The sequence below is a fragment of the Rhincodon typus genome, chromosome 5, assembly GCF_021869965.1.
Source record: "Rhincodon typus isolate 14 chromosome 5, sRhiTyp1.1, whole genome shotgun sequence".
In the NCBI taxonomy this organism is placed as follows: domain Eukaryota; kingdom Metazoa; phylum Chordata; class Chondrichthyes; order Orectolobiformes; family Rhincodontidae; genus Rhincodon; species Rhincodon typus.
In genome coordinates, this window is record NC_063336.1 from 89,045,463 (window position 1) to 89,073,193 (window position 27,731).

A 27,731-nucleotide genomic window follows, 5' to 3' on the forward strand; every position below is an offset into this window, starting at 1 on the left:
ACCTCCCCCTCACCCCCATCCCAGGCCCCAAGACAACCTTCCACATCAAGCAGATGTTCACCTGCACATCTGCTAATGTGGTATACTGTATCCGCTGTTCCCGTTGTGGCCTCCTTTACATCGGTGTAACTAAGCGAAGGCTTGGGGACCACTTTGCAGAACACCCACGCTCGGTTCGCACTCAACAACTGCACCTCCCAGTCGCGAACCATTTCAACTCCCCCTCCCATTCCTCAAATGACATGTCCATCCTGGGCCTCCTGCAGTGCCACAACGATGCCACCTGAAGGTTGCAGGAACAGCACCTCGTATTTCGCTTGGGAACCCTGCAGCCCAATCATATCAATGTGGACTTCACAAGTTTCAAAATCTCCCCTCCCCCTACCGCATCCCAAAACCAGCCCAGCTCGTGCCCACCTCCCTAACCTGTCCTTCCTCCCACCTATCCCCTCCTCCCACCTCAAGCCCTACCCCCATTTCCTACCTACTAGCCTCATCCCACCCCCTTGACCTGACCGTCCTCCCTGGACTGACCTACCTCCTCCCTAACTCCCCACCTACACTCACCTTTACTGGCTCCATCCCTGCCTCTTTGACCTGTCTGTCTCCTCTCCACCTATTTTCTCCTTTATCCATATTCTATCCGCCTCCCCCTCTCTCCCTATTTAATTCAGAATCCCCTTCCCCTCCCCCATTTCTGAAGAAGGGTCTAGGCCCGAAACGTCAGACTTCCTGCTCCTCTGATGCTGCTTGCCCTGCTGTGTTCATCCAGCTCTACACCTTGTTATCTCATAATTAGAAATCCAGAAGTTTCTGGAAAAACTCAGCAGGTCTGGCAGCATCTGTGAAGAAAACATCAGAGTTAATGTTTCGGGTCCGGTAACCCTTCCTCTGAGGAACTATCATCGGACCCGAAACATTAACTCTGATTTTTTTCTTCATGGATGCTGCCAGACCTGCTGAGCTTTTCCAGAAACTTCTGTTTTTGTCCCTGATTTACAGCATCCACAGTTCTTTCAGTTTCAATTAGAAATTCCCCTGGAGTACAGACAGAGTTATAATTCTAATTAAAATATTGCACCAACTCGATATAGTAGCATCAAATGTTAAGCCTCAAAGCCACTTCCTTTCTGTAGGGCAGAAAGTCATGATAGCACTAAATAAACTCGTTCTCAGTTAATCATACTCATTGGCTCAAATGTGTCACTGAGTAAACAAAAACTAATCAAAAACGACTTTCATCCACTGTCTGAAAGCCACCTGGGAACAACTATCCAATTGAATCATATTGTCAAACTTAGCAATTTCAAAAAAGCAATTTAATGAAAACATAAAACAAGTCAATGGCTCAAAGTATTATTTTTCCATTTGCTCCCTCCCAACAATTTTTACCTTCACCCTCACCTGAAGTTTATTCAGCTAAAAATAGGAACAGCAAGAACAAGAAAAAAACTCCCATCTGCTCATCTCAACGTACAGATTCTAGGAGAGTGGAGGACAGTGGCTGGCCACAAGTGGTCATGCAGCTGGGGCAATAAGGTGGTGGTCAACTTACCTGAGGATATGTTCACATACTAAACCGTTGGTTTACTAAAATAATGCTGATGGGCAGCCATTGGAAAAGTCTGCTTCTGAGCTTGCATACTTTATTACACAACATGGAGGAATCTACTCCAACTTGCCAAGTCTTTGCACTGAGCATAGGGATGCATCCACCCAGAATGAACCAAATAGTCAGTTCTGCTCCCATTGCAGAGGTGCCACCATAGCGGAGCTCACATTTGCGATAATTGAAACTCAGGCAGCTGCTATTTTGGCTCTAGAGGACAGTGTTGACAGCTTCTCTGAAATATCACATTAATACCTTAGTCTTGGTTACACACAGAGTGTTGGGGTGAGGACAGTGGACTGGACCTCTGTAACAGAGGAATCAGCTGCCCTGTCTCAGGATGCCTGCACCCCTAGTGTCCCCGCTAGTGCCTCACAGCCAACTGGATCAGACGGTCATGGTCCATCAGTCTACAGCCTCAAGCTGCTCGGGATTACCCACTGCAGCCTCAATCGAACCTCAGCAGCGTTCCACCACTCTTCCTGAGTTATAAGGGAAAAACTTTGCAGTATCCACAAGGGCACAAGCACAGAATACAGGACCCCAGGGCTTGTGTGAGTGATTGTTCAATCATGACGGAATAAAGTTCATCATAGATTCCCTACAGTGTGAAAGCAGGCCATTTAGCTCATCAAGTCCACAGCTCTCTGAAAGCTCGGGCAACTAGGGGCATTGGTAGTCCCTGGCTCTCCTCTATTTCCTCCACTTCACGCTCCTCATCCTTCTCTTGCTCCTGCTGCATTTTTCCTTGCTTTGGTGAGATAAGTGACCAGGTGCAGATTATTGTAAAAGATGAAGCAGCCAACCACACATGGGAATTTCCTGCTCAGGACTTTGCTGCAAAGCTTGTTTAAAACTATTCAGATAGTAGAAGCCATGCATAAATCACTCAGTGACATTTTACATACAGATGTAGTTCTCAATGCACAACAAAAGCAAGGTTGCTGGAAAAGCTCAGCAGGTCTGGCAGCATCTGCGAAGAGAAAACACAGTTAACATTTCGAGTCCAGTGACCCTTCCTCAGAACTGATGGTGGCTGGGAAAACGTCAGTTTATATGCAGAAAATAGGGAGGTGGGTGAGGTAGGGAGTAAACCATAGGATAGAGAGTGACAGTGAAATTAAAGTCGGTGGGCAAGAAGTGACCTTGGAACGGAAATCCCGTTGATGAGAGGAGCAGAGCTTCTTCAAGGTGGGCATGCCTGGAAGAGACCTGCTGAGCTTTTCCAGCAACTTTGTTTTTGTTCCTGATTTACAGCATCCGCAGTTCTTTTGGTTTTTATTTAGTATTTAACTCACTGCCATATCTCTTCCAGGGATGCCCACCTTGAAGAAGTTCTGCTCCTCTCTCCAATGGGATTGTTGACAGGATACTGGACAATAGGGTCACTTGAATTAATGCCTGTATCACATAACCCATTGCAGCTGGTCAATTGATTCAGCAACAGGGCTGAATCTTACTGTTTTTTTGGCTGAGTCTGAGTGGTGTTGAGTGTTTTGGAGGGACTTCTGTTATGATGTCCAACATATTTTCTCACTGTATCTTAGCAAACTTGCTGCTTTAACTACCTACCCACTCTCTATGGCATTTGTGGTGTCTGATTCCAGCCCAATTTTACCATAAATCATTCCTGGATGATCTCTCCACTCAATGGAAAGTCTCAGAAAGACCTTCACCGCCTTGCAACTTGTGCCACTGTGCACGAGCACTGGCATTTCTGAAGTTGCCCTACTGGATAACAGACATTCATTCAGAAGATGTTGGAGAAGGGAAAGATGGTGCCCTGACTCTCTGACAGGGACCTGGACGTCCTGGTGGAGAGGGTGGCCTTTTCGCAAAGGACCAGCAGAAGGGGCCACAGCCAGATCCCAGCAGCCTGGTCAGTGTGGTCTCCATAGTCCTGCAGAATGGCTGTCAGCCCTTCAAGAAGGTCAGTGGCCTTCTCCATTGTGCCAGGGCAAATGTCACAATCTGGCATTTCTCTCTCTCTCTCTGCCAACAAGGTTCAGTTTCACTAGTGCCTACAGCATCTTCCTTCATTTCCTCTCATTTCTCCGCCCCCTTCCCCTCAACCTCCCACAACACTAACCCTGCACAGCCTCTCTGCTACCTACTCATTGGCCCGGGACACCTTAGCACTAACAGCTGAACCACCCACGTCCATTTGCCCCAGCCCCGCTCCCCAGTGCCTGCACGCACACAATACAAGGAGAGAATCTTGGCCCTCACAGGAGCGATACAGTTGTTGAGATATCTGTGCCTCACTAACCGAGTAAGTACCATCTTCGTTCCACCACAACTCTCACATTTACCCCCTTTCAGGGTTATTCATTGCACACCACTCCCAACCACTGGGCAGCCATGCCTTCTTTCTCTTTCGTTGTGCAGAAACCTCTAGGATATCCATTACCCCTGTGGCAAAATGGCCACCTCCTTTACCTCTGAGGACAACAGTGCCGAGGTCTCCCGTACACATCCCGTCCTCCTTGTTTATCAGCCCGGACACTGCCACCTCTGTGGGAATGTCGTATTTGGAAAGTGTGGGAGAACAATCTGCACAGCACCTCATTCTGCAGCTGGCTGAGGAAGAACCACCTCAAGCTGCTGGCACTAAGAGGGGCAACTCCCCACGGCCCTGCTCAGTCCCAGGCAGGAGAGGGCAATCAGGGGTTTTGTCCACATTTGCTGGGGGGACCAGGAAGCAGCAGACATGTATGTGGGAGGCAATGACCTCCCATAGCCCAGAGGCAGCAGGTGCATAGTGAGTCATGTGACTATCTCAATGCCTCCATGAACAGCCAGGTCCAGCACCCTCCAGGACTGCTGGAGAGGTGCACAAACCCGCCCTTCATTACCTCCACCCATTGGTCCTCAGTCAATGCGGGACACGGCAACAGGAGAAGGGCAATACGGTTAACATTTTGTGGGCCCTACCCTACAAGGAGACAAGATAGTGCCATGAGAAACCCAATTGAAGGAGGAACCACATGCAGCCTTCTCAAAATTCTCCATTCAGGACACTCCTGAGGTGGCTGGGTCCTCCACCACCATCCTGCCTCCCCAACTTTGACCCTTAGGGAAGTTGAAGCTGAGGACAGTCAACTTGCCCTGGCAAGCTGGCCTTCAGCATGTCTGGCCGATCCAGACATAATTGGCCTGGGGCCGCCCAACCAAACCTACAGGCTGTAGATGCAGCCGTGAGCAGGTTCTTTCCAACCCCAGCTTGAGAACCTGGACAACACTGAGACTTAGTAAGAGAGAGGAAGCAGACCCATGAAAGGAATGTTGGTGGCAGGAGTGACACCACACTGTATGTTATTTTACACTTGAGTGTAAATGTGACTGATTTGATCTTGCATCTGGTTGTTTGCTCTCTGTGTGGCCTGGAACGTCATTGATCCATCATGAGGCTTCATTTTGTAGCCACAGACAATGCTCAATGATGGAGGTCAATGCTCAGAACCTGCTGCATCACCGGGAAGCAAGAGGAACAAGGCTTATCCAGTGCTAGGTGTGCTGCTGATGTTGTGCACAACATCCTCATTCTTTTGTAGCCTCTGTCCACTGAAGTCTTGGTGTCACTGAGTTGCCTAGCTATCTCTGTGGCAGGGAGGTGCAACAGGGGGAATGCTTTAGGACGGCTCTGATTCCTGTACAGTACATGGGTCCATGTGCAATGTTCTTTCTGTTCGATACCAGTAGAAGTCTGTGCTTCCAGAGGGCACTGCCAGTATGTTGGGGAGGTTCCATGATGGTCATGAAGGGTTGGTAAATGCCAATGCCTGTGGATGAGAGTTGTGTACTGGCTTGTTCCCGTGCATCATGCCCTCTGATGCATTTTGATTGTATGCAACACGGTGGTCGTTTAGAGCAAGTGGCGATCTGAATCTGCCAGGTACCGCTCTGACTTCCAGATCAAGATTTCTTGATGTAGAGCTTTGATAAGTTTAGTAGGACAGAAAACTGAATTTTAATTAGGCGAATTGGGCCATCAACAGGATGTATAACAAGCAATAATCTCTTTAACTGGCACTGCTGCCTAGCAAGAAACTTGTCAAGTCACTCATCAAAAGCATAAAAGATAACCCAAGGTGCTCCTGATGTTGAGATGGGCCTCACCAGACTCCTCATCCGATTCTACCACAAATCTCCCCATCGTACACATCGCTCAAGATTGTGCCCATAATCTCCTCAGTGAACCAAAGGTGCCTCACATCTTGCACAAGTTACTTTGGGTTACATATTCCTTGATTATCCTCCTGCACCATCCTCCTCCCTCTTGTGGTTACTGTTCTAATGTCCCTTCTGCTGTCATTCTTTGCTGCTTCCTCTCATTGTCCAACCGCAAAGGTAGGGTTACCAGAATACCCTTCAGCAAGACACCAGTGAGGGTGCAGCACCAATACATGCTCATTCTCAGCAGTCAAAATGATCCTTCCAGTGATTCAAATTGAAACTCAAGGTCGCCAGTAGATTGCAGTTACAAAGCAGCAACTACCCAATATTTGGGATGCTATTAAACAGTGCTGCTAAAGGGATCTCTGCTAGTTAGCAGCATGGAACTAAACTGTCCCAGCCTTTTGGTAAAAAATTGGGAGCCAATGTCTTTCCACCATCTTGCTAACTTGGCAACGGTGCAGACATCCACCAGGAGGACAATGAAGCATCACTACCCATCTCCGCAAAGATTGTGCCCACGTTGATATTGCCCATCATCGCTGACTGGAAATGAGCCTTCATAACGTGTCCACCCATTTGGAGAATAAGTTGGTGGTTTGCCACTTTATCTGGATGTGGCATTATTAAATTTCTAGGTTTGTATCTGCCCTATCAGTATGCAGTGATGTGTGTTAGATTTGCATTTCTTTTGCAAATACAATAACATTGTGGTTATGTCTGTGCATCAGTGATTTAGAAATTCAAGTCCAACTCCCCATCACAGCGACTGAGGCATTTAAATTCAATTAATTAAATAATTTTTGAACAAAATCTTGAACAAGCAGCAGGAACCACCATGAAACCACCAGATTGTAACCAAAACTCAACTGATTCGCAAACGTTCTTTATGGAATATCCTTACCTTGTATAGCCTGCCTCAGATTCATAACATTGTGGCTGACTCGGAAGTGGTCTACTAAGCCCCACAGTTCATGCAGAGTTAGGGATGAGCATCAAATGCTGGCTTTGCCAACCGTGAAAGAACAAAGGTAAAAAACTTCTTAAACCTTGGCTAACCATCCATCAGACAAAATGCCAACATTAACTCTGGGAAACACCAAATGCTCAACGTTCATTATCCTGATGATATAATTACTCCAGGACTGATGCCAATTTCAGTACCTATAATGGTATCTTCTAGGCTGCAGTATTTGAAAAAAAAATCACATCATTTGCTGCTATATATTCCTAGAATAGTCGTGTTGTGTTTAACATACATCAATTGAGCGGAGCATATGATATAATGGATTAGACATAACCTCAGGCTGCTCTTATTATCCCCACCTTTCATTTTGAAGAAAAATATATTTAGTAGACTAATCCAAATTTCAATTATTAGGGAAGGTGTTGTTCAGCAGCTCTCTGCATTCATATTTGAGCAGTGGAATGGAATTTCCTCACTTATTCGTGATAAAGTTGCTTGAGGGTGTGTTTCCATTCTCACTGAATAAATAACGTCATTTAAAACCTGACAAATGAGAACACTGAACTCAAAGTGAAAATTGTAGGCTAGTCTGTTTTTTTCTGCTAATATTATCCAATCTACATCCTTTCCCTCTGCTTCCATGTTTGCATGTTTGTGCAGAATCAGACATGACTTGAATATACATTGACATGAAAAACCAGAACACTATAATCAGAACTCAGTGATTCCACAATCAATGGATCAGGTCAAAGCTCTATTGCCATGTCATGTCCAGTCATGAATGAGTGACTATTAAAAAGCAAATGGGAGGGCCACACTTTCTAAATATAACAAATAAAACAAAAATCTGTGGATGCTGGAGATCTGAAACAAAAACAGAAATTGTTGGAGAAACTCAGCAGGTCTGGCAGCATCTGTGGGAAGAATGCCCTGTTAACTTTGAGCCCAGTGCATTATCTCTGTTTTTCCCCTCACAGATGCTGCCAGACCTGCTGAGTCTCTCCAGCAACTTTTTGTTTTTGTTTTGGCTCTCTAAGTTTGCTCTCTTTAATGACAGAGGGATCCAACCTGTGAATTCACAAGATGAAGATGAAGTGTTTGCAATCACCTTCAGGCAGAAGCATGACTGAATATTCTTTCCTGGCCTTCCCAGAGATCCCCACCATCGAAGATGTCAGATTTCAGCTAAATTAACTCATTCTACATGATGTCAAGGTTCATCAAGGTACATTGAGCATTGCAAATCCAGTCAGCCTCAGTTTTTGTGCTGCAGACTTTTGAGCTCGAATGAGCTGTGACCTTGGCTGAACAGTTCCAGGGCTGCTACAACAGTGCCTGACGTTGACCCAACAATATGCAAAAATTCCCAGATATAATCTGTCCACAAAAAGCAGGAAAAATCCAATTTCTGTTCATCAATCAATGCCTGGAAGGTGTTGTTGACAGAGCTATAAAATAACTATTACTTTCCTACATTCTGCTCATTTCCACTTGGTTTGTTGAAGACCACTCAAACTCCAGACATCCCTAAAACCTTGGTCCAAAACTTGCTCACAAAAGCTGAATTGACAAGAAATGAGGTGGTAGGACTGCTCTTAACATCAAGGCAGACTTTAACCAACTGAAGCACTGAGGAGTTTTCGTGAAATAGTAAGGCTTTGGGAATCGGGGAAATACTCTTACTGGTTGGAATTCATACTTGACACAAAGGAAGATAATTATGAATAGTGAAGGCCAACCATCTCAGCCACCAGACATCACTCTTCAGAGCATACAAAGAAGAGTCATACTGAAACATCAGCTGTGTTTTTCTTTCCCCAGATGCTGCCAGAGCTGCTGAGTTTCTCCAGCATTTTGTGTGTTTGTTTCAGATTTGTGTCATATGCAGTGCATTGCTTTTACTATGTATTGGATAATTTTCATTTCACAAATACTGAAGTGGTCTGTGTCCATATGTAGCAAGACTTGAACCATCTTTAGGTTTGGGCTGATAACTGGGAAGTAACATGTGTGCCACAAGTGCCAGGAAATGAACTTTTCCAACACGGGTGCAAAACCACCTTATATTTACATTCAATATCCTTACCATTTCCAAGTCCCTCACCATTAATGAGCTAGCCAGTTGACTGAAACTTAGTTGGGCTAACCAAGTAAATATCATAGATACTAAAAATAGAACAGATTTTGAGTGTTCTGTGCTAAGTGAGTGACCTCTTGACTTCCCAAGACCCCTCAGGTCCCTACAAAGCCCAAGTCAAAAATCTGATGGAAAAATAACAGTCAAGCAGCTTAGCACCAGCTAAGCAAAATAGCCCTGACTGATACCTCATTCACCATCTAAATCCAAATATCCATTTGCCCTGTTTGCAGAGTCCCAGGACTACAATGCATGATATATGCACATCACTTCCCAAATCCCTAACCTATTCCCCCTAGAAGGTGAACTGGAATGCTGTCTCCTCCAGTTCTCCTCCAAGTCATTGAGCAGCCAAACAGTGGCATTTATAACTTTTCCTTATTGGCACTGGGTCAAATGCACAGCCTCTCTCATCACCGCCATTAAAAATGCATTCTCCTGCTAATCCACATTCCCTGGATTTGCCCCTGGTATCTACTGATGAGGCAGCAATTGTCCCAAAATTTATTCAGGCATCAGGCAAACAGCCTGAGGAGGGGACAACAGCTGAGCCATAGCGTGCACAGATTATTTAGCAGAGGACCCAAAGTTTGCATTTTTGTCAGCATTATGCATCGTCCTTTGAACACACTTTGCAACCAAAGCTAAGGGCCACACACTTCTACCCCAGTGTGTACTCACTTCAGGTGAGGAAGGACCAGGGGTCTGAAAAGCAAAAAAAAACCTTACCATGAGCCTTTGAAGGTGAACTCCTTGTTTCTCACACATAGCGGTAAAGTGTTTGAAATTGGAGTCATCAAGCACGATGTAGACTGGAACTCCTCTTGCAGCAGCCTCGAGCACTTCCCTGAAGATATCCACATCAGTAAAGATGTCCATAACAATTGCAATGACCTGTTTGAATTTTAAATGAATAAAGTTAGTTCAATTAGCTCTTGGAGCTGACTTGCCATTGTATCACTTTTGTAACGGTATTTTATTTTAAGAAAAAACTTATCCAAGACTCCATATGCTGTCTCTATTGTACTAAATACTGGAAAATGTAAAAACACAAGAAAGCAGTTAAGAGTATATTACTTGAATAATCCATCATTTGCACATATAGCATATTGGGAACATTATGTAGTAATACAATCACTGATATTTAGTGAGTGACAAGGAGAATTTGGGTAGGAAGGGGGGCTTTGTTAATCTTAGTGGTAGACCGCATTAGCAGTTTGTAGGCCATGGCGCAATCCACAGCCAAGCCAATACAGATACTTCCTGGTATTCAGGGTGAGGCAGATGACGGAAGCTGCTGCCTTGGGGTGGTGGTGCTGGTGTGGAGGGACTGGTTGATGATTGGAGCTGACAATAGGAGAATAATTAGGGCTAGTTTAAACATCGGTAATTGGAGCCAGTGTATCAGTTGGCACCAGGATTGAGGGAGGTTGAAGAAATCCCTGAAGAGAAACGAGGATGGGTGGAAACTAAACAGTTTACGAAGGCAACAGATCCCATTTCCCTCTCAGGACCAAGATCCCAATCTTGAGGAAGCACCACATCTTTAATCAGGTTCCCACTTAAAGCATGGGAATCCAATTTAAATATGTTAAATGCCTCGCTTCTCCATTCACACACCGTGATGTCTGCCACTGCAAAATACTGTTGGGCTCATGACAGTCCACTGGGATTATGTTTTGCACACTTCAACTTTTAACCCCATGTGACAGAAGCCCCACTTATGATAAAGTGGGGCTGACTCTGAGAAACCAGCTGGCCTACAGATAGATTTATTACTCTTGATCCAAATAAGGTCTGAAGATGCAATATAAATAATAGGATACAAAGCAACTTTGCAAAAGCAAGTCCTTGCTTCCACTCAGTACTTTGGATGTAATATTCATCTTAGGTCTCATCTCAAGATCGTTACCACTGCTAAGCAGGGTGTGCAGACAGAACAGCATTGCAAGGCAGCTTGAAATGAGTAATGCAAAACATTCCAACATGTGACTAAATTGTAACTGATGCATAGAGAAGACTGAAGTCAAATTTTTGCTTCATGTTACTAATGAAATACAAAGCACTTGTACTCCAGAAGCAAACAGGCCCGTGGAAAAAAGACGTTAAAGAATCTTAGGAAAGTAAAGCACTGAACTGGGCCATTCTGCTCATTGAGATTGTGTGTAGTACTGGAGCTATTTATGTCAGATCAATTTACTATCTTTTCGACAAATTCTTACACTACTTTCTTTTCAAGGACTAATCATTTTCAGTCTTCATGCACGGCCATATAAATACTGCAGCTACAAATCAGGTCAGAGGCTTGCAGCCCTGTAGTGAGTAATTTTCCTCCTGTCTCCCCAAAACCTTGTCCAGCATCTACAACGCACAAGTCAGGAGGGAGTCGGAATACTCTCCATTTGTCTGGAGGAGTGCAGCTCCAACAATACTTGAGAAGCTTGACATCATCCATGACAAAGTAGCCCTCTTGGTCAGTATCCAATCCACCACTTCAAACTCCCTCCATCACTAATAAACAATGGCAACGTTTGCCATTTACAAAATGAAGCAACTCACCTAGGTTCTGTTAACAGCATCTTCCAAAATCCTGCATTCTACCACCTAGAAGAAATCATACAGCACCTTCATGGGTGGACCATTATCCACAAGCTCCTCTTCAAGCTACCACCATCCTGTCAGTATTCCATCAATGTCACTGAGTCAAAAACTGGAACTCCATGCTGGAAAGTACTGTGGGTATACCTAGACCACATAGTTCAAGAAAGTGGCTTACCACCACTTTCTCAAGGGTAATTAGTGAGAGGCAACGAAGCTCACATCCCCTGAAAGCCAACCACATGGTAACCACAGTCACACCTGGCTTCTATGATGGTAATATTTACATACCCTGACTAAAAAGCATTATCACTCATGAGTTATCCAAAAAGACAGGTGACATATAATATCTAAAAGAACTTGTGGTGCTGATAGTCCAAAACTTTAAATCCACCCTAATAGCATTCATGGCAATAAAACACCAGATTCTGGGTTTTTTTTTAACCTAGATCTAGGTAAGACGACACAGGAAATAAATGACAACGATGCTAAAGATCTGCGTTCAGTAATTCAAAAATTCAACTTGAACTTGGCCAGTAATGCAATAATGGAGCAACATCATTTTTTACGTGCAGCATTAGTGGTGTATGTCTCCACCTCCTAATAATAGGAACTGTGGGATTTAAATTTACTGTCATTTCCACGTACAGCTCCTGTTCAGATTCATGGGTATTAGAGGGGAATAGGGCTTCTTCTGGATCACAACAGTCTTACCTCCATCAGTGATAGTTGGATTACTTTCTCTCCTGACAAAAATCTGGACTCTGTCTTCAGGAACACAGGCCTCCAACTCTTCAAGGTTGGCCAGTTTATTAAATAACGTCTTTCTGCCGTCAACATTCATGGAAAGTGATAGGATATTATCTGGATGCCTCATTATACTGAAGTTGTTATACGAATACAAACAGTGTGGTCTCCCCATCGCAATATGTACCATGACGCTGTTTTTTTGACCACCTCTGATGCATGTGCTTCTCTTTCTCTTCCTTATTGCTCACTGGTTAATTTCCATTTGTTTTTGACAAGGAATTGACAAGTGACATGGGTGTTGTGAAGAAGGCAGATGGCAAGGTGGCACAGGTTGCTTTTATTGGTTCTTTAGGTGCTGGCTCAAAGGAAGATTAAGATAGAGTAATAGATTGATAGGATTTGTGTCTGTGTGTGAGTTTGGTGGGTTGCAGGTTGGTTGTGACAAATGGCCACACCTCAGACATAGGTTGTTTTTTAGGTAGTTGAGCACTGTTCCAATTCATGAGATGTGGACATGACTAACTGGGCAGCATTTGTTGCCCATCTCCAATTGTCATCAAGAACATTACATTACCGGGATCAGGAGTCACACGTAGGTCAGACCAGGCAAAGACGGCAGATTTCCTTCCCTCAAGGACATTAGTGAACTAAACGGGTTTTTATAAACAGTGATGATGTTTTCATAGTTAACATCACCGAGACAAGTGGGAAACTCCACAAGTTATTCATTGAATTGAAATTTGACCAGATGCCATGAAGGAATTTGGTCCTATGTCCTGAGAGCATTACCACAATGCTACCATTACCCCAGAAGGTTATGGGTAGCTGCAGGTAGCAATTCAACAACAGTTTGCAAATGATTGAGGAGGAATTGTGAAAGGAGTGATGCAGTAACTCATTTTACCACACTGCAGTCACATTGTTTATTCACACATCTTGATATCCTCTGAAGACTTCTTTCTCACGACCACAAGAGACACTATAACAGGAGCAGAAGTGATTTTTCTGATTGCTACATTAAACACTGCATCTCCACACTCTATTAGGAAAAGGATATCAAGGTACAAGTGGTATAAAAAGTAATAGGATTATTTTAATTTTATATTAAATTCATTAAGAACGCCATGTAGCTATGCCTCACAACCATCAAGGCAAATAACTATTCCCAGAACCTAGTTATTGGGAAAGAGGGATGTGAATGAAGTGGTAACACAGTGTGGAGCTGGAGGAACACAGCAGGCCAGGCAGCATCAGAGGAGCAGGAAAGTTGACGTTTCGGATCGGGACACAATGTGTTATCTCTGGCTCCAGCGTCGGCAGTTCTTACTATCTCTGTGTGAATGGAGCGGAGCATGTTGACTTTGTTCCATAACATCAGTACAGGGTAAAATCAGTAAAAGTGTAAAGCTGTTGATTTGCTTTTGCCCATTACTCATTGATCATGTTTACTTTATTGTTTGGTGGCCTATCAGGTGCCTCTATGAGAAGCTCAACACGAGCTTTCAGAATAAATGTAAATTAGAAGGGCTCATGAAGCATATAGAATCCTGATAGGATTTCAGTCTGACCCTGAATGAAGTAAACCGCTGCCTGCCTTGCCAGGTAAAACTACTGAGACGCCAGCCAAACCCAAAGTAAAATTTCCGTCCCTACTGTGGGAGGAATACTCTTCCACAGGCTGTGTGGAAGTCCAGTTTCTTGGCTTTCTCCTGTTCTAAAACAGCTTTGCAAAAAGTATTTCCTCCCTAGCAAACTCCAACTCTGCCACCAATCATCCCCTGTCCCCTACTTCCTCTGCCATGGATAGCCTTTGAGTTACAGTGATAGCCTGAAAGATCCCCACAATCAGCCAGCTGCTACTTCCCACCAAAAATGGTAGTGTTCTAATGAGGCCTTCTTTCACCTCTCCTGCTCGGGACTTAATGTTAGCCGTAAAAGATTTCACACATGGAAAAAATCGTAAACAATGTAATTCCTTAAGACTGTGCAATTTTGTTTGTTTCTTTGGACTGATCTTGGGTCATAATTATAGAAAGACAAAAAGCAGTTGACCATCTAATACACTGGTGCTGCCCCAAGTCTTTGTAAAAACTCTACAAATTCTCCCCTCATCCTGCTCATTTTTTTCCCCTCATCAAATATACAATACTTCCAATTCTCTTCTGAAAGTTACTATGGAAACTGCTCCCAAAATCTTATCAAGTAGTGATTTCAGATCATTAACTCACTGCCTAAATAAATTTTCTATTGTCAATATCTGAAATCTATGTCCCCTAATTAGCAATCTCCTGATTTATTCAATCAAAATGCCATCATTTTGAAAGAAATAAAAACAGAAACTGAAGAACTTCAGCAGGTCTGGCAGCATCTTTGGAGAGAAAACACAGTTAATGTTTCAAGTCCAGCGAGCCTTCTTCATAACTTTTGAAAGGTCACTGGACTCGAAACACAAACACTGTTTCTCTCTCCACAGATGCTGCCAGACCCGCTGAGTTTCACCAGCTATTTCTGTCTTTGTTTTGGATCTTCATCACCCACAGCTCTTTGTTTTATTGCCATGATTTTGAGAATGGCTATGTCCAAATAACACAACGTTCTTTCTGCTGAGTTTGGGATACTTTCAGACAAAGTCAGTTCAGAATCATAGAATCCCTACAGTGTGGAAACAGGCCCTTCAGCCCAACAAGTCCACACCGACCCACAGAACATCCCACCCAGACCCATCCCCATATAACACACCTAACCTACATATCCCTGAACACTACAGGCAATTTAGCATGGCCAATCCACCTAACCTGCACATCTTTGGACTGTGGGAGGAAACCGGAGTACCCAGAGGGGACTCACGTAGACACAGGGAAAATGTGCAAACTCCACACAGACAGCTTCCCGAGGGTGGAATTGAACCCGGGTCCCTGGTGCTGTGAGGCAACAGTGCTAACCACTGAGCCACTGTGCCGTCTCAAATTTTAATCTTAGCTTCCTAATCTTAGCTTCACCATTGCTCTTATCAATCAGCTCTTATGTTCCAAAAAGTAACATATGCCCTAATTTGGGCACCATATTTATTTTACTATTGAGTTATTGTGATACCTGCTTTCCATTTTTTATTAATTTCCTGACAATCTCCTTGATTGTAGGCGAGTTTTCACGAGGCGGATGAAAGTACAGGTTAATATTGGTTTGTGTCTCCAAGCCTCTAATAACATAAGGCCATCCCAAGTCTAAATCTGGTGCATCCGTATCAGATTGAACAGGCCAGTAGGTACCAGAGGATGAACCATCCTTATTGTTGTCCAGATAATAGGTTGTGACGGACGGAGGTAATTTTTGAACATTGTCCTGGATTAAACAGATCTCTTCCTCAGCCAGGAACTCGCTCAGCCCTTCATTTGCTAGAAACTGTTCATAGGCAAGAATCCCTTCATCTGCTAATGTATCAATAGCTACACGGTACCATTCCTTATAGTGAGGTTCAACATAATCCTCAGATCTGTATTCCTCGCCCAAGGAAGAGAAGTGGGAAGATAAGTTCATGTTGATAAAATCGAATGTGAAATGTTATCCAAGGCTGATGTTGTACCTGCTGGGGGAAGAAAAGCAAGTATTACAATTCTAAACAGCCCGGAATTCAAACCAGACCACAAGTTTTAATGTTAAAAAAATCTTTTCAAAATTCTCCTTGTCTTGTTTTACCCCAATAATGATGGTGAAAAAGACAGTTAACAAGGACCATTAACACAAAAGCCAAATAGCACAGAGAAATTTGAATACAATAAATATGGGGAATAAAAAGTAGTCAAATAACAACCATGTAAGCACTATCGATTGTTGTAAAAGCCTCTTTGGTTCATTAATATCCTGGAGGAAAGGAAATCTGCCAAATTTAATCTGGTCTGGTCTACATGTGACTCCAGATCTGCAGCAATGTGCTCCACTCTTAAGCGCCCTCTGGCGATTAGGGATGGTCAATAAATGGATCTCATGAATAATAAAGAAAATACTGGAGATGCCAGAAATCTGAAATAAAAACAAAAACATCCTGGAACTACTTAGCTGGTCAGACTGTATCTGTGGCGAGAGAGAAACAGAGTTTGCATATCAGGTTGAGATTCGAGAAATCTGATGAACAGTCATGGACCTGAAAGTTAATGCTATTTTTCTCTCAGATGCTGCCTGACATTCCTGAACATTAGCAAATTATCTTTTGCCTTTCATTATAACAAGCTTGACTGCTCTCACATGTTCATAAATTCAAAGGCTGTTGTTTGCGGTTTCAGTATCCATTCAAAATATATTGGGAGTTTTAGAGAGAGAACTCTTAGGTAAATACATATCGGACAATGAAGTATACGAGCTAAGAGCTTCGTACTAATCACTGCAAAACAACTGGCCACAGAAGAAGAACTCCGTGCGTTGAAATGGGGAAGAAAAGTGCTTTTTTTTTTAAGAAAAGGGATCTAGATTTAGCAAAAACTCCACGTGAATTAAGGCTGACTGTGCTCCACTGATGTTGCTGTAAGTGTGGTTACGCTGTTCAAATCCCTTATATTAAAACCAGTGTTGTCAAACAAGTATCTGTAACAATGCCATATTAGAGTAGAACAGATGTACAGCGGCGCGAGAAATGTTTTGCTACACACCCACACTTCTACAGAAACGGGTCTTGACTGCATTGCCATGGATATCCCTGCTTGTAGTGATGTTCCCATTATTAGATCTTTGTTCCTTAAAGCAACGTTTAAATCCCTTATACTCCTGTGCAAAGTAAGTTAACAAAACATTAATTGCTTAGTCCCAGGAATGGTCAGAAATAGACTGGTGCCAGCCTGTGAGCAGTTGGACCAGACAAAAGGCTCAAAAGAGAAGCTGAAATGTCTACTTACTTTGTGCAGTAGCTTTGGGAGCACGGTCTTAGTGACAGTTTTAGTTATAGTTAACTAATTCTCTCTTCAGGGTGTTGGAACAGCTACTACAATCTTCGCTGGCTCAAATGTTTTCAGTGGCGGCCTGCAAACTGGAAGATTTAGCAACTACGTAAGCAGGATACGGCACTGGAGTACAGGGCGTGGAAACCAGTTCTAACATGAATGTCAAGGTGTGTGTGTGTGTGTCAACCAGCTCGCTGATGCCGGTCCAAAGATTATATAAAAACCTGTTTTATTCTGTGAACCACCCTTCCTTTTCATTGAAACCAGCACTAAGAATGTATTTTCTTTGAAAAAAAAATAGTCAGGTGGGAATAGCAATCTATACTTGAATCACATAGTTCATGAGGTTATACTTTGAGTTTTATGAAGATTTTTGTTTAACTTGCAGTTAATCATTGGTGGGATTATATAATTGAAGCTACCGACATTTTAACAGTGGCTACACTTTTTTAAGGAGCACTTCCTTGATTGGAGAGCGCTGTGGAGAAAATCTCTGAAGTGCTATAAAAATGCACGACATTTTTCTCTCTCAAATCTGATTCTTGCTGTTTGATGAAACTACTACAAAACGCAAGACAGCAACTTACCAGCTAGTTCCACAAACACTGATTAAAAGTGTTACAGAGATAGTAGGAACTGCCAATGCTGGAGAATCCGAGATAACACGGTGTAGAGCTGGATGAACACAGCAGGCCAAGCAGCATCAGAGGGGCAGGAAAGCTGACGTTTCGGGTCGAGACCCTTCTTCAGAACTGGGGGAGGGGAAGGGGATTCTGAAATAAATAGGGAGAGAGGAGGTTGGAGCCAGTGAAGGTGAATGTAGGTGGGGCGTTAGGGAGGGGATAGGTCGGTCCAGGGAGGACGGACAGGTCAAGGAGGTGGGATGAGGTTAGTGGGTAGGAGATGGGTGTGGGGCTTGAGGTGGGAGGAATGGTTAGGGAGGCGGGGACTAGCTGGACTGGTTTTGGGATGCGGTCGGGGGAGGGGAGATTTTGAAGCTTGTGAAGTCCATATTGATACCCTTGGGCTACAGGATTCCCAAGCGAAATATGAGATGCTGTTCCTGCAGCTAAAATCTGCTAATGTGGTATACTGTATCCGCTGTTCCCGTTGTGGCCTCCTCTACATCGGGGAAACCAAGCGGAGGCTTGGGGACCACTTTGCAGAACACCTACGCTCAGTTCGCAACAAACAACTGCACCTCCCAGTCGCAAACCATTTCAACTCCCCCTCCCACTCCTTGGACGACATGTCCATCCTGGGCGTCCTGCATTGCCACAATGACGCCACCCGAAAGCTGCAGGAAAAACTCCGCACCTACACTCACCTTTACTGGCTCCATCCCTGCCTCTTTGACCTGTCTGTCTCCTCTCCACCTATCTTCTCCTCTATACATCTTCTATCCGCCTCCCCTTCTCTCCCTATTTATTTCAGAATCCCCTTCCCCTCCCCCAGTTCTGAAGAAGGGTCTCGACCCGAAACGTCAGCTTTCCTGCCCCTCTGATGCTGCTTGGCCTGCTGTGTTCATCCAGCTCTACACCGTGTTATCTCTGATTAAAAGTGTGTTTTGCAAAGTACAATGTGTCTCTGGCCCAGCATCAATACTATTACTTATGTCACGAATGACTGAAGTGCAGATCTCCCGCTCTCTGGATAGATTCCATGGGAATTGTCTGGGAAATGTGATCTTCTGGTCAGTAAATCTCTTGTTCCCCTAACATTCTGAAAAAGTTTGATTCTTGAGTTGGAGACTCCGGGCAGTTCTGACTTACTTACCTGGATAGTTACCCGGGTTATGTTAGAGACAGAAAAATCCTAGCCTAACTGAATACCCCATAACGTTGAATCCACCCTGACCAGCACCTGATCTGACTTAACACCAGTTTCCCCTCTCCAACTACCCCTGACTTGACCAGCCCCTAACCTGACCTCAGTGACCTCCCAATCCAACTTTATCCTCAACTACATTCCCTGTATTTTTTTTTTCTTTTCCCCACTGCATGTTTCTCCAAAGTCCATGTACAGCAGTGATCTAGAACCAGAAGTCACAGTGTTGGCACCTCCAAGCATCAGAGGGAATGGTGATCCATTCCTGACCAATCTCACACACTGCCATCCAAACACCCTGCCACCATACCCATCATTCACCAAACCCTTACCCACTTTCCTCACCCAGTTACCTTAGCCCCTTACACATGCTACAGCCTATACTATCCAAACCTACCCCCTTACACAGTCACTACATCCACCTTACTCCTTTACCCACTATCTCCTCACACACTTACCTTCTCTACCTTACCGCTTTTCCACTTTACACCACCACACAATTAAGTCAACAATTCTATCCCTTTACCCATTCTATCCCCCTACACATCTAACTTATCTACCATAACGCCTTTACACACTCTATCCCTGGATACACTTACTGATCAACTCTACTCTTTTACCCATTCTATTCCTCTACATGTGTTTGCTCTGTGGCTGTTCAAAAAAGTTTTGCAACATTTAAACTCTTTACTTAGTGGAATGCAGCAAGCAAGATGGGGGAATGGCTTCTGCAGAATTCTCCAAGTTGCTCACTCTGAGGATTCTGTGCTGAGTCAGTTCTGAAGATTGCTCAGAAATTTGGGAGGAAAATGTGCATGTTTTTTCTGATCAGGGTTGAAAACAGGATTTGCTGACTTCCTTACACACTGACCCATCTTTGTCTGCCAGAGAACTGGATCTTGCCTGGGCTTTGTAAACTTGTAATATTCTGGGAACACTGAAGTCAGTTCTTAGGGAGTAATTCCCTAAGGCTGCATACAGCATTCTTTCTTGCTGCCAGGTCACTTACCTGAATCATGTCTCAACAATTATGAATTAGAACTTTTTAGTTAGTAAATAACAAAGTCAGCGTGTTCCATAGCCATTCTGAGAAATTATGTCATCTGCATAAAGAAATATATTTTGTTTTGTTGGTCCCAAATGTTGGCTGTGGCTTAATTGGTAACATTGTTGATCTGAGTCACAAAGTCCTGGGTTCATGGTTGACCCCTTATTTTGAACTAATGACCCTAGTTCTAGATTGCCTTGTAAGAGAAAACATCTTTTCCTCATCCATTCTGCCAAGGCCCCCTCAAGATCTTATATTATTCATTCAACCAGCTCTTACTGTTCTAAACTGCAGTCAAGCCTAGACTGTCCACGTTTTCCTAATAAGACAACACACATGTTCCAGATATTAGTTTAGTAAACATCTCTGAACTGCTTCCAATTCATTTACATCCTTTCTCAAATTAGGAGACCAATACTGGACACAGTGCTCCTGATGTCATCTCACCAGCTGAAGGTTATAACTGAAGCATAATCTCCCTAATTTCATATTCAATTTCTCATGCAATAACTTATAACGTTACATTGTAAGTTCACAAGTTCATGAGATATAGGGGCAGAATTAGGCCATTCGGCCCATCGAAGTCTGTTTTGCCATTCGATCTTGGCTGATATGCTCCTCAACCCCATTTTCCTGCCTTCACCCCATTACCCTCCAACCCTTTACCAATTAAATATCTAACTCCTCCTTAAATGTGTTCACTGTCCCAGCATCCATTGCACTTTGGGATAGCGAATTCCACAGATTCGCAACCCTTTTGGGAGGAAGTAATTTCTCCTCAATTCTGTTTTAGATTTGCTACTCCTTATCCTAAGACAATGACCTCTCATCCTAGAATGCCCCACAAGAGGGAACATCCGCTCCATGTCTAGTTGATATATATGTTTTATCATCTCAAATACCTCAATTTGATCTCCCCTCAATTCTTCTAATTTCCAGACAATATAGGCCTAAACTATTCAATCTCTCTTCAAACGACAAACCCCTCATCTCTGGGATCAATCCAGTGAACTTTCTCTGAACTGCCTGCAATGCCACCACATCCTTCCTCAAATAAGGAGGCCAAAACTGTGCACAATACTCCAAGTGCGGTCTCACCAATGCCTTGTATAGTTGCAACAATACTTCCTTACCTTTATATTCTATGCCTTTAGCTGTAAAAGCCAACATTCCATTCACTTTCTTTATCATCTGCTGTACCTGCATGCTAGTTTTCTATGACTCATGAATGAGGACACCCAGATCCCTCTGCACCAGAGTACCCCGATGTCTCTCCCCATTTAGATAATAGGCCGCCTTCCCATTTTTCTGACCAAAATGCATGACCTCACACTTATCCAAGTTAAACTCCATCTGCCACATTTTGGCCCACTGTCCTAACCTATCGATATCCATTTGTGAGTTTTTATTTCCTCATTGGAATTTACCATCACACTTATTTTTGTATCATCCGCAAATTTGGCTGTAGAGCCTTCTATCCCCGTATCCAAGTCGTTAATGTAGATTGTAAATAGCTGGGGTCCAAGGACTGAACCCTGTGGTACCCCACTAGTTACTTCATGCCATCCAGAAAAAAAAAACATTTATCCCCACTCTCTGTCTTCAGTCCATCAGCCAGTCACCTATCCAAGCTAATAAATTACCCCTAATCCCATGTGATCCAACCTTGTGGATTAACCTCTTGTGCAGCACCTTACCAAACGCCTTCTGAAAGTCCAGATATATGATATCCACAGGATCCCCATTATCTACTTTGCTTGTTACATCTTCAAAGAACTCTAGCAAATTAGTCAAACATAATTTGCCCTTCATAAAACTATGCTAACTCTGAGAGAAAGCATTTTGACTTTCCAAAAATCCTGATATTGTTCCCTTGATAATGTATTCTAACACTTTGCCAACAACAGATGTAAAACCAACTGGTCTGAAATTTCCCACAAATTGCCTCCCTCCATTTTTGAATAAATAGCATTTTTCCAATCCACTGGAACTTTTGCCATGTCCAGGAAATTTTGGAATATTGTAACTAACGATTCCACAATCTCCACCATCACTTTCTTTAATACCCTAGGACGCAGGCCATCAGGCCTGGGGGACTTGTCTGCTCTCAATCCCAATAGTTTGCTGAGTACCTCTTCCCTATCGATATTGATTGTTCTAAGTTGTACCCTTTCTATTGCCTCCAACTTGCTCGTTCCAATAGGAATTGTACTATTGTCCTGCCCCATGAAAACTGAGGCAAAGTATTGATTTAGTATATCTGCAATTTCAGTGTTCCCCAGATTAACTCTCTGGTTTCATCTTCCAAGGGACCAACATTCACCTTAGCAACTCTCTTCACTTATATAAACATATAAAAGCTTTTGCTATCCTTTTTTGATACTTTGTGCTAGTTTTCTTTTGTAATTTACCTTAGATCTTTTTATTAATTTTTTGGTAACCCTTTGTTTATGTTTGAAAGTTTCCCAATCTTCCTGCCTGACACTGGCCTTTCCTAATTACTTGCTGTATCTGCATATCAGCCTTTTACAATTCATGCATTAGGATACTCAGATCCTTCTGCATCTTAGAGCTTTGCAATCTCTCACCACTTAGACAAGATGCTTGTTTTTCTTTCTTCCTGCCGAAATGGACTATTTCACATTTACCCACTTTATACTCCATCTTTTCCAACTCGCTTAACCTATCTGTATCCATTTGTAGCCACCTTATATCCTCTTCACAACTTTCCTACCTACCTTTATGTCATCAGCAAAGTTAACAACTACACTTTCAGTCCCTTCATCCAAGACATTTGTAAAAATTGTAAAAGTTTGAGAACCCACCATCGATCCCTATGACAGTACTCATTACATCCTGACAAACAGAACTTGACCATTTTATGACGTGTCTCTGTTTCATGTTAGCTAGCCAGTCGTCCATCAATGCCAATGTGTTATCCTTGACATGAACTTTTTTATCCACAAAACTCTTTGAAACAGCAGCTTATTAGATGGCTTCTGTGAATCTAAATACAATACATCCACTGGTTCCTGTTTATCAACAGTACATTACTTCCTCAATAATTTCTATAGATTTGTTAAACATGATTTCCCTTTCACAAGATCATTTTCACTCTGCCTAATTACCTAAGTGCTCTGCTTTAACTTCTTTAATAAAACCTTCCAATATCTTCCCTATGAAAAATGTTGAACAACAGGTCAGGAATTTTCTGGTTTTGTACTCGCTTCTTTTTGGAGAAGGAAATTGCATTTTGCTTTTTCCAATCTCAGGGATCCTTTCCTACACTTAGAATTATTGCTCAAAGAAAATGACAAAACCCTCAAAAATGGAATCTGTTTTTCGTTAACTCATATTACTAATTCGCACTTAGTTTATTTTCAGCACAATATATCATTTTGTGCATAATTTCTATGTATAATCCCATTCATTTCACATTCATTTTAGATCAACATCACCAAACATATACTCAGAGATAGTAAGAACTGCCAATACTGGAGTCAGAGACAACACATTGTGGAGCTGGAGGAACACAGCAGGCCAGGCAGCATCACAGGAGTAGGAAAGCTGACATTTTGGGTCGAGACCCTTCTTCAGAAATGGGGGAGGGGGAAGGGAGCTCCAAAATAAATAGAGAGAGGAGGGTTGGGCCTGGGCAAGATAGGTGGGATGGTGATAGGTGGGTGCAGGTAGGGAGTGGTGGGGATTGGTCAGTGAGGTGGGAGGAGCGGATAGGTGGGAGGGAAGATGGACAGGTTGTGTCAGGTCAAGGAGGCGGGATGAAAGGGAGGGTTGAACATGGGATGAGGCCGGGGGTGGAGAGATTTTGAAACTGGTGAAGTCTACATTTAGACCTTTGGGTGTAGGCTCCCGAGGCAGAATATGAGGTGCAGCTCCTCCAATTTGCGGGTGGTGTCATTACGACACTGGAGGAGGCCCAGGATGGACATGTTGCCCAGAGAGTGGGAGGGTGAGTTGAAATGGTTAGCGACCGGAAGGTGTTATTGTTTGTCACAAACAGAGAGATTCGCGCTGTACAAAATGGTCTCTGAGCCTCCGCTTGATCTCGCCAATGTAGAGGAGGCCACATTGGGAGCAGCAGATGCAGTAGACCACATTAGCAGATATACAGGTGAACCTCTGTCTGATGTGAAAGGTTTATTTGGTGCTTTGGATGGAGGTGAGGGGGGAGGTGTAGGGGCAGGTGTAGCACTTCCTGCAGTTGCAGGGAAAGGTGCCGGGGGTGATGGGACTAGTGGGGAATGTGGAGCGGATGAGGGGGCTGCGGAGAGAGCAGTCCCTATGAAAGGTAGATAGGGGTGGGGAGGGAGATATATCTTTGGTTGTGAGGTCGGATTGTAGATGGCGGAATTAGCAGAGAATGATACGTTGGATATGAAGGTTAGTGGGGTGATATGTGAGGACAAGGGGGATTCTGTCTTTGTTTTGTTGGGGGGAGCGGGTGTGAGGGCAGAGGTGCGGGAAATGGAAGAGAGGCAGTCAAGAGCATTTACAACCACCGAAGGGGGCAAGTCCTTGAAAAACGAGGACATCTGGAATGTGCAGGAGTGGAACGCCCCATCTTGGGAGCAGATGTGGCGGAGGCGGAGGAATTGGGAGTAGGGGATCGCATTCTTGCGGGAAGGTGGGTGAGAATCGGTGGACTTGAAATAGATGTTGGTTTCGAGGCGGTCTCCAGAAATGGAGACAGAGAGGTCCAGGAAGGAGAGAGAGGTATTAGAGATGGTCCAGGTGAACTTGAGGTTAGGGTGAAAGGTGTTAGTAAAGTTGATGAACTGTTCGAGCTCCTCATGGGAGCACGAGGCGGCGCCGATACAGTCATCGATGTAACGGGGGAAGAGGTAGGGGATAGTGCCAGTGTAGCTTTGGAAGAGGGACTGTTCCACATAACCTACAAAGAGGCAGGCATAGCTTGGGCCCATGTGGGTTCCCATGGCCAACTCCTTAGTCTGTAGGAAGTGGGAGGAATTAAAGGAGAGTTGTTAAGGACGAGTTCGGTTAAGCAGATGAGGGTGTCAGTGGAGGGAGACTGGTTGGGCCTGCCGGAGAGGAAGAAGCTGAGGGCTTTTAGGCCATCTGTGTGCGGAATGCCAGTATACAGGGATTGGACGTCCAAAGTGAAGATGAGGTGTTGGGGGCCAGGGAATTGGAAATGTTGGAGGAGGTGGAGGGTGTGGACGGTGTCCCAGACGTAGGTGGGTAGTTCCTGGACTGGAGCGGGAGGGGGAACAGAGTCAAGGTAAGTGGAGATAAGTTCGGTGGGGCAGGAGCAGACAGAGACAATGGGTCAGCCGGGACGGTCAGGTTTGTGGATTTTGGGAAGGAGATAGAAACAGGCGGTGCGGGGTTGGGGAACGATGAGGCTGTGGGCAGGAGTTCACCTGAGGTGGTGAGGTTGTGAATGGTTTGAGAGATGATGGTTTAGTGGTTGGGGGTGGGGTCATGATCAAGGGGGCGGTAGGAGCAAGTGTCAGAGAGTTGGCGCCTGGCCTCAGCGATGTAAAGGTCAGTGAGCCATACTACAACTGTGCCTCCCTTGACCGTGGGTTTGGTGGTGAGTTTAGGGTTGGAGCGGAGGGAGAAAGGGGTTCTCGTTCTGTGGGGGAGAGGTCGGAGTGGGTGAGAGGGGTGGAGAGTTTGAGGCAATCGATATCGCAACAGCAGTTGAAAATGAAGAGGTCGAGGGAGAGTAGGAGGCCTTGGGGTGGTGTCCTGGAGGATGAGGTGTGTTGGAGGCAGGAGAATGGGTGGGTTAGATTCTCAGCTAAAGAAATAGGCGTGGAAGTGGCAGAAAAACTGTTCAATATCCAAACGTGAGCAGAATTCATTGATGTGTGGGCGGAGGGAGTGAAGGTGAGTCCTTTACTGAAGCCTGTCCATTCATCCTCAGTAAGGGGATGGTCTGGGGAGGGCTGTTGAAGACCCAGCAGGGTTTGGAGCTGGGTTTGGGTGTAGAGCCAGTGGCTGGATTGGAGCTGTGTGTGGGGGGCAGAGTTAATGACATTGTCAGCAATGAATATTTGCTGTGGGTGGGGTTATGTCAGCAGTGGGTGGGGCGACGTCGATGGTGTGTTGGGCCTTCCGGTTGCGAACCAGTTCAACTTCCCCTCCCACTCCCTGGGTGACTTGTCCAGCCTGGGCCGCCTCCAGTGTCACAATGATGCCACCCGGAAACTGGAGGAGCAGCACCTCATATTCCGCCTTGGGAGCCTACAGCCCAATGGTCTCAATGTGGATTTTACCAGTTTTAAAAACTCCCCACCCACGGCCTTATCCCATGACTAACCCTCCCTCTCATCCCCGCCTCCTTGACCTGACACAACCTGTCCATCTTCTCTCCCACCTATCCGCTCCTCCCACCTCGCTGACCAATCCCCACCACTGCCTACCTGCACTCACCTATCACCATCCCACCTACCTTCCCCAGCCCCACCCCTCCTCTCTCTATTTATTTCAAAGGCCCCTTCCCCTCCCCATTTCTGGAGAAGGGTCCAGACCCAAAACGTCAACTTTCCTGCTTCCCTGTTGCTGCCTGGCCTGCTGTGTTCCTCCAACTCCACACTGTGTTATACTGAACATTTACTACTGTGGTACATTCTGTTTGACATTACAATTCACCTGTGCATGCATCCTACAATTTACTGTGGGCAGCATTTCAGGAGAATTGATGGATATGGCAAATAATCTTAGTCAGATCAACTCTCAGTGACCTTTGGAATGTCTCACTTTTGAAAAGTAGGAAGAAAACCTGTTTGTTGAATGTTGGCCCACTACCATAACAGTGTAAACAGTTACTCAGTAACCACTGAATGACCTGATGTTTTCACACGCAGCCATAACTAAAAAAAAGTTTCCTATTTATATCAAAATCTGATGGGCAGTACTTGAGTTTAGTGTTAAAACTGTCTTGTCCCTGTAAACCCAATCTTATCAGCTCTTTGTGAAATTGGCTACCGAAACCAGGCTACCTCGGAGCAAAACTACAGGAAATCTGCTAGTATTTGTTAACAATGCTAATAATGCTGGTGATGGTGTATCTGTATCTATTACAAGTAAAATGTGTGGAAAAGAGAATGTTCAGATACAATTTATTGAGACCTATAGAAGCTCAGCAATTGACGAAAACTGAATGTTATTTGATACTTCAACTGGCAGCTTTGGGGATAGTCTTGTTCCACTGGTCCAATGAGTTTAATTTAGTTTCTAGCCCATGTACTAAACAATTTATCACACAAATGTTACAATGATAAAGCTAGTTAAAGTTAATGGAATTACAGTTGTTTTGATTTGGTTTTAATTTTATTGTCATATGTACTCAAGTACAGGAGTACAGTGAAAGGTGTATAATGTCGCTATACAAGGTACCATCTTAGGTACAAGTACCTAGGGACCGAAACTTAAGAACAAGGTATTGTATAAAGAAATAACAAAGTTAAATGTTACACATTGCAATGATTATATTACAGTGACACCTGCTTAGTTTTAAGTAGAAAATAAAGAAATAAAGCTGAAAGTTCAAACATTACAGTCTTTCTCAAGGAGATCACCTGGAGATCAGAAGTCTATACTGAGACCATACCAGACCCAGATACCACCGAACAATCACCACACCAAGCCGCAAGACCGCCACGCCGGGCCGAGAGACCGCCACGCCGGGCCGAGAGACC

The 27,731-nt window shown here is 44.1% G+C and overlaps 1 protein-coding gene across 4 annotated transcripts in view; it reads right to left on the reverse strand.

The window, feature by feature from the left end:
* fam83b (family with sequence similarity 83 member B) overlaps nt 1-17,315 on the reverse strand; it is a 39,891-nt gene extending 22,576 nt beyond the window's left edge. Inside the window, exons 1-4 of one of the 4 annotated variants that reach the window (XM_048597483.1) lie at nt 17,124-17,315; nt 16,881-16,995; nt 15,331-15,820; nt 9,619-9,783 (exon numbers count right to left, since the gene is read on the reverse strand). In XM_048597483.1, coding sequence (XP_048453440.1) covers nt 9,619-9,783; nt 15,331-15,774 — 609 coding nt within the window. In that variant the 5' untranslated portion in view covers nt 15,775-15,820; nt 16,881-16,995; nt 17,124-17,315. Of the gene's footprint in view, nt 1-9,618; nt 9,784-15,330; nt 15,824-16,880; nt 16,996-17,123 lie in introns of all 4 variants that reach the window. The other 3 variants (XM_048597482.1, XM_020522813.2, XM_048597481.1) reach the window with 3 other exon arrangements.
* Nucleotides 17,316-27,731: the final 10,416 nt, after the last annotated feature.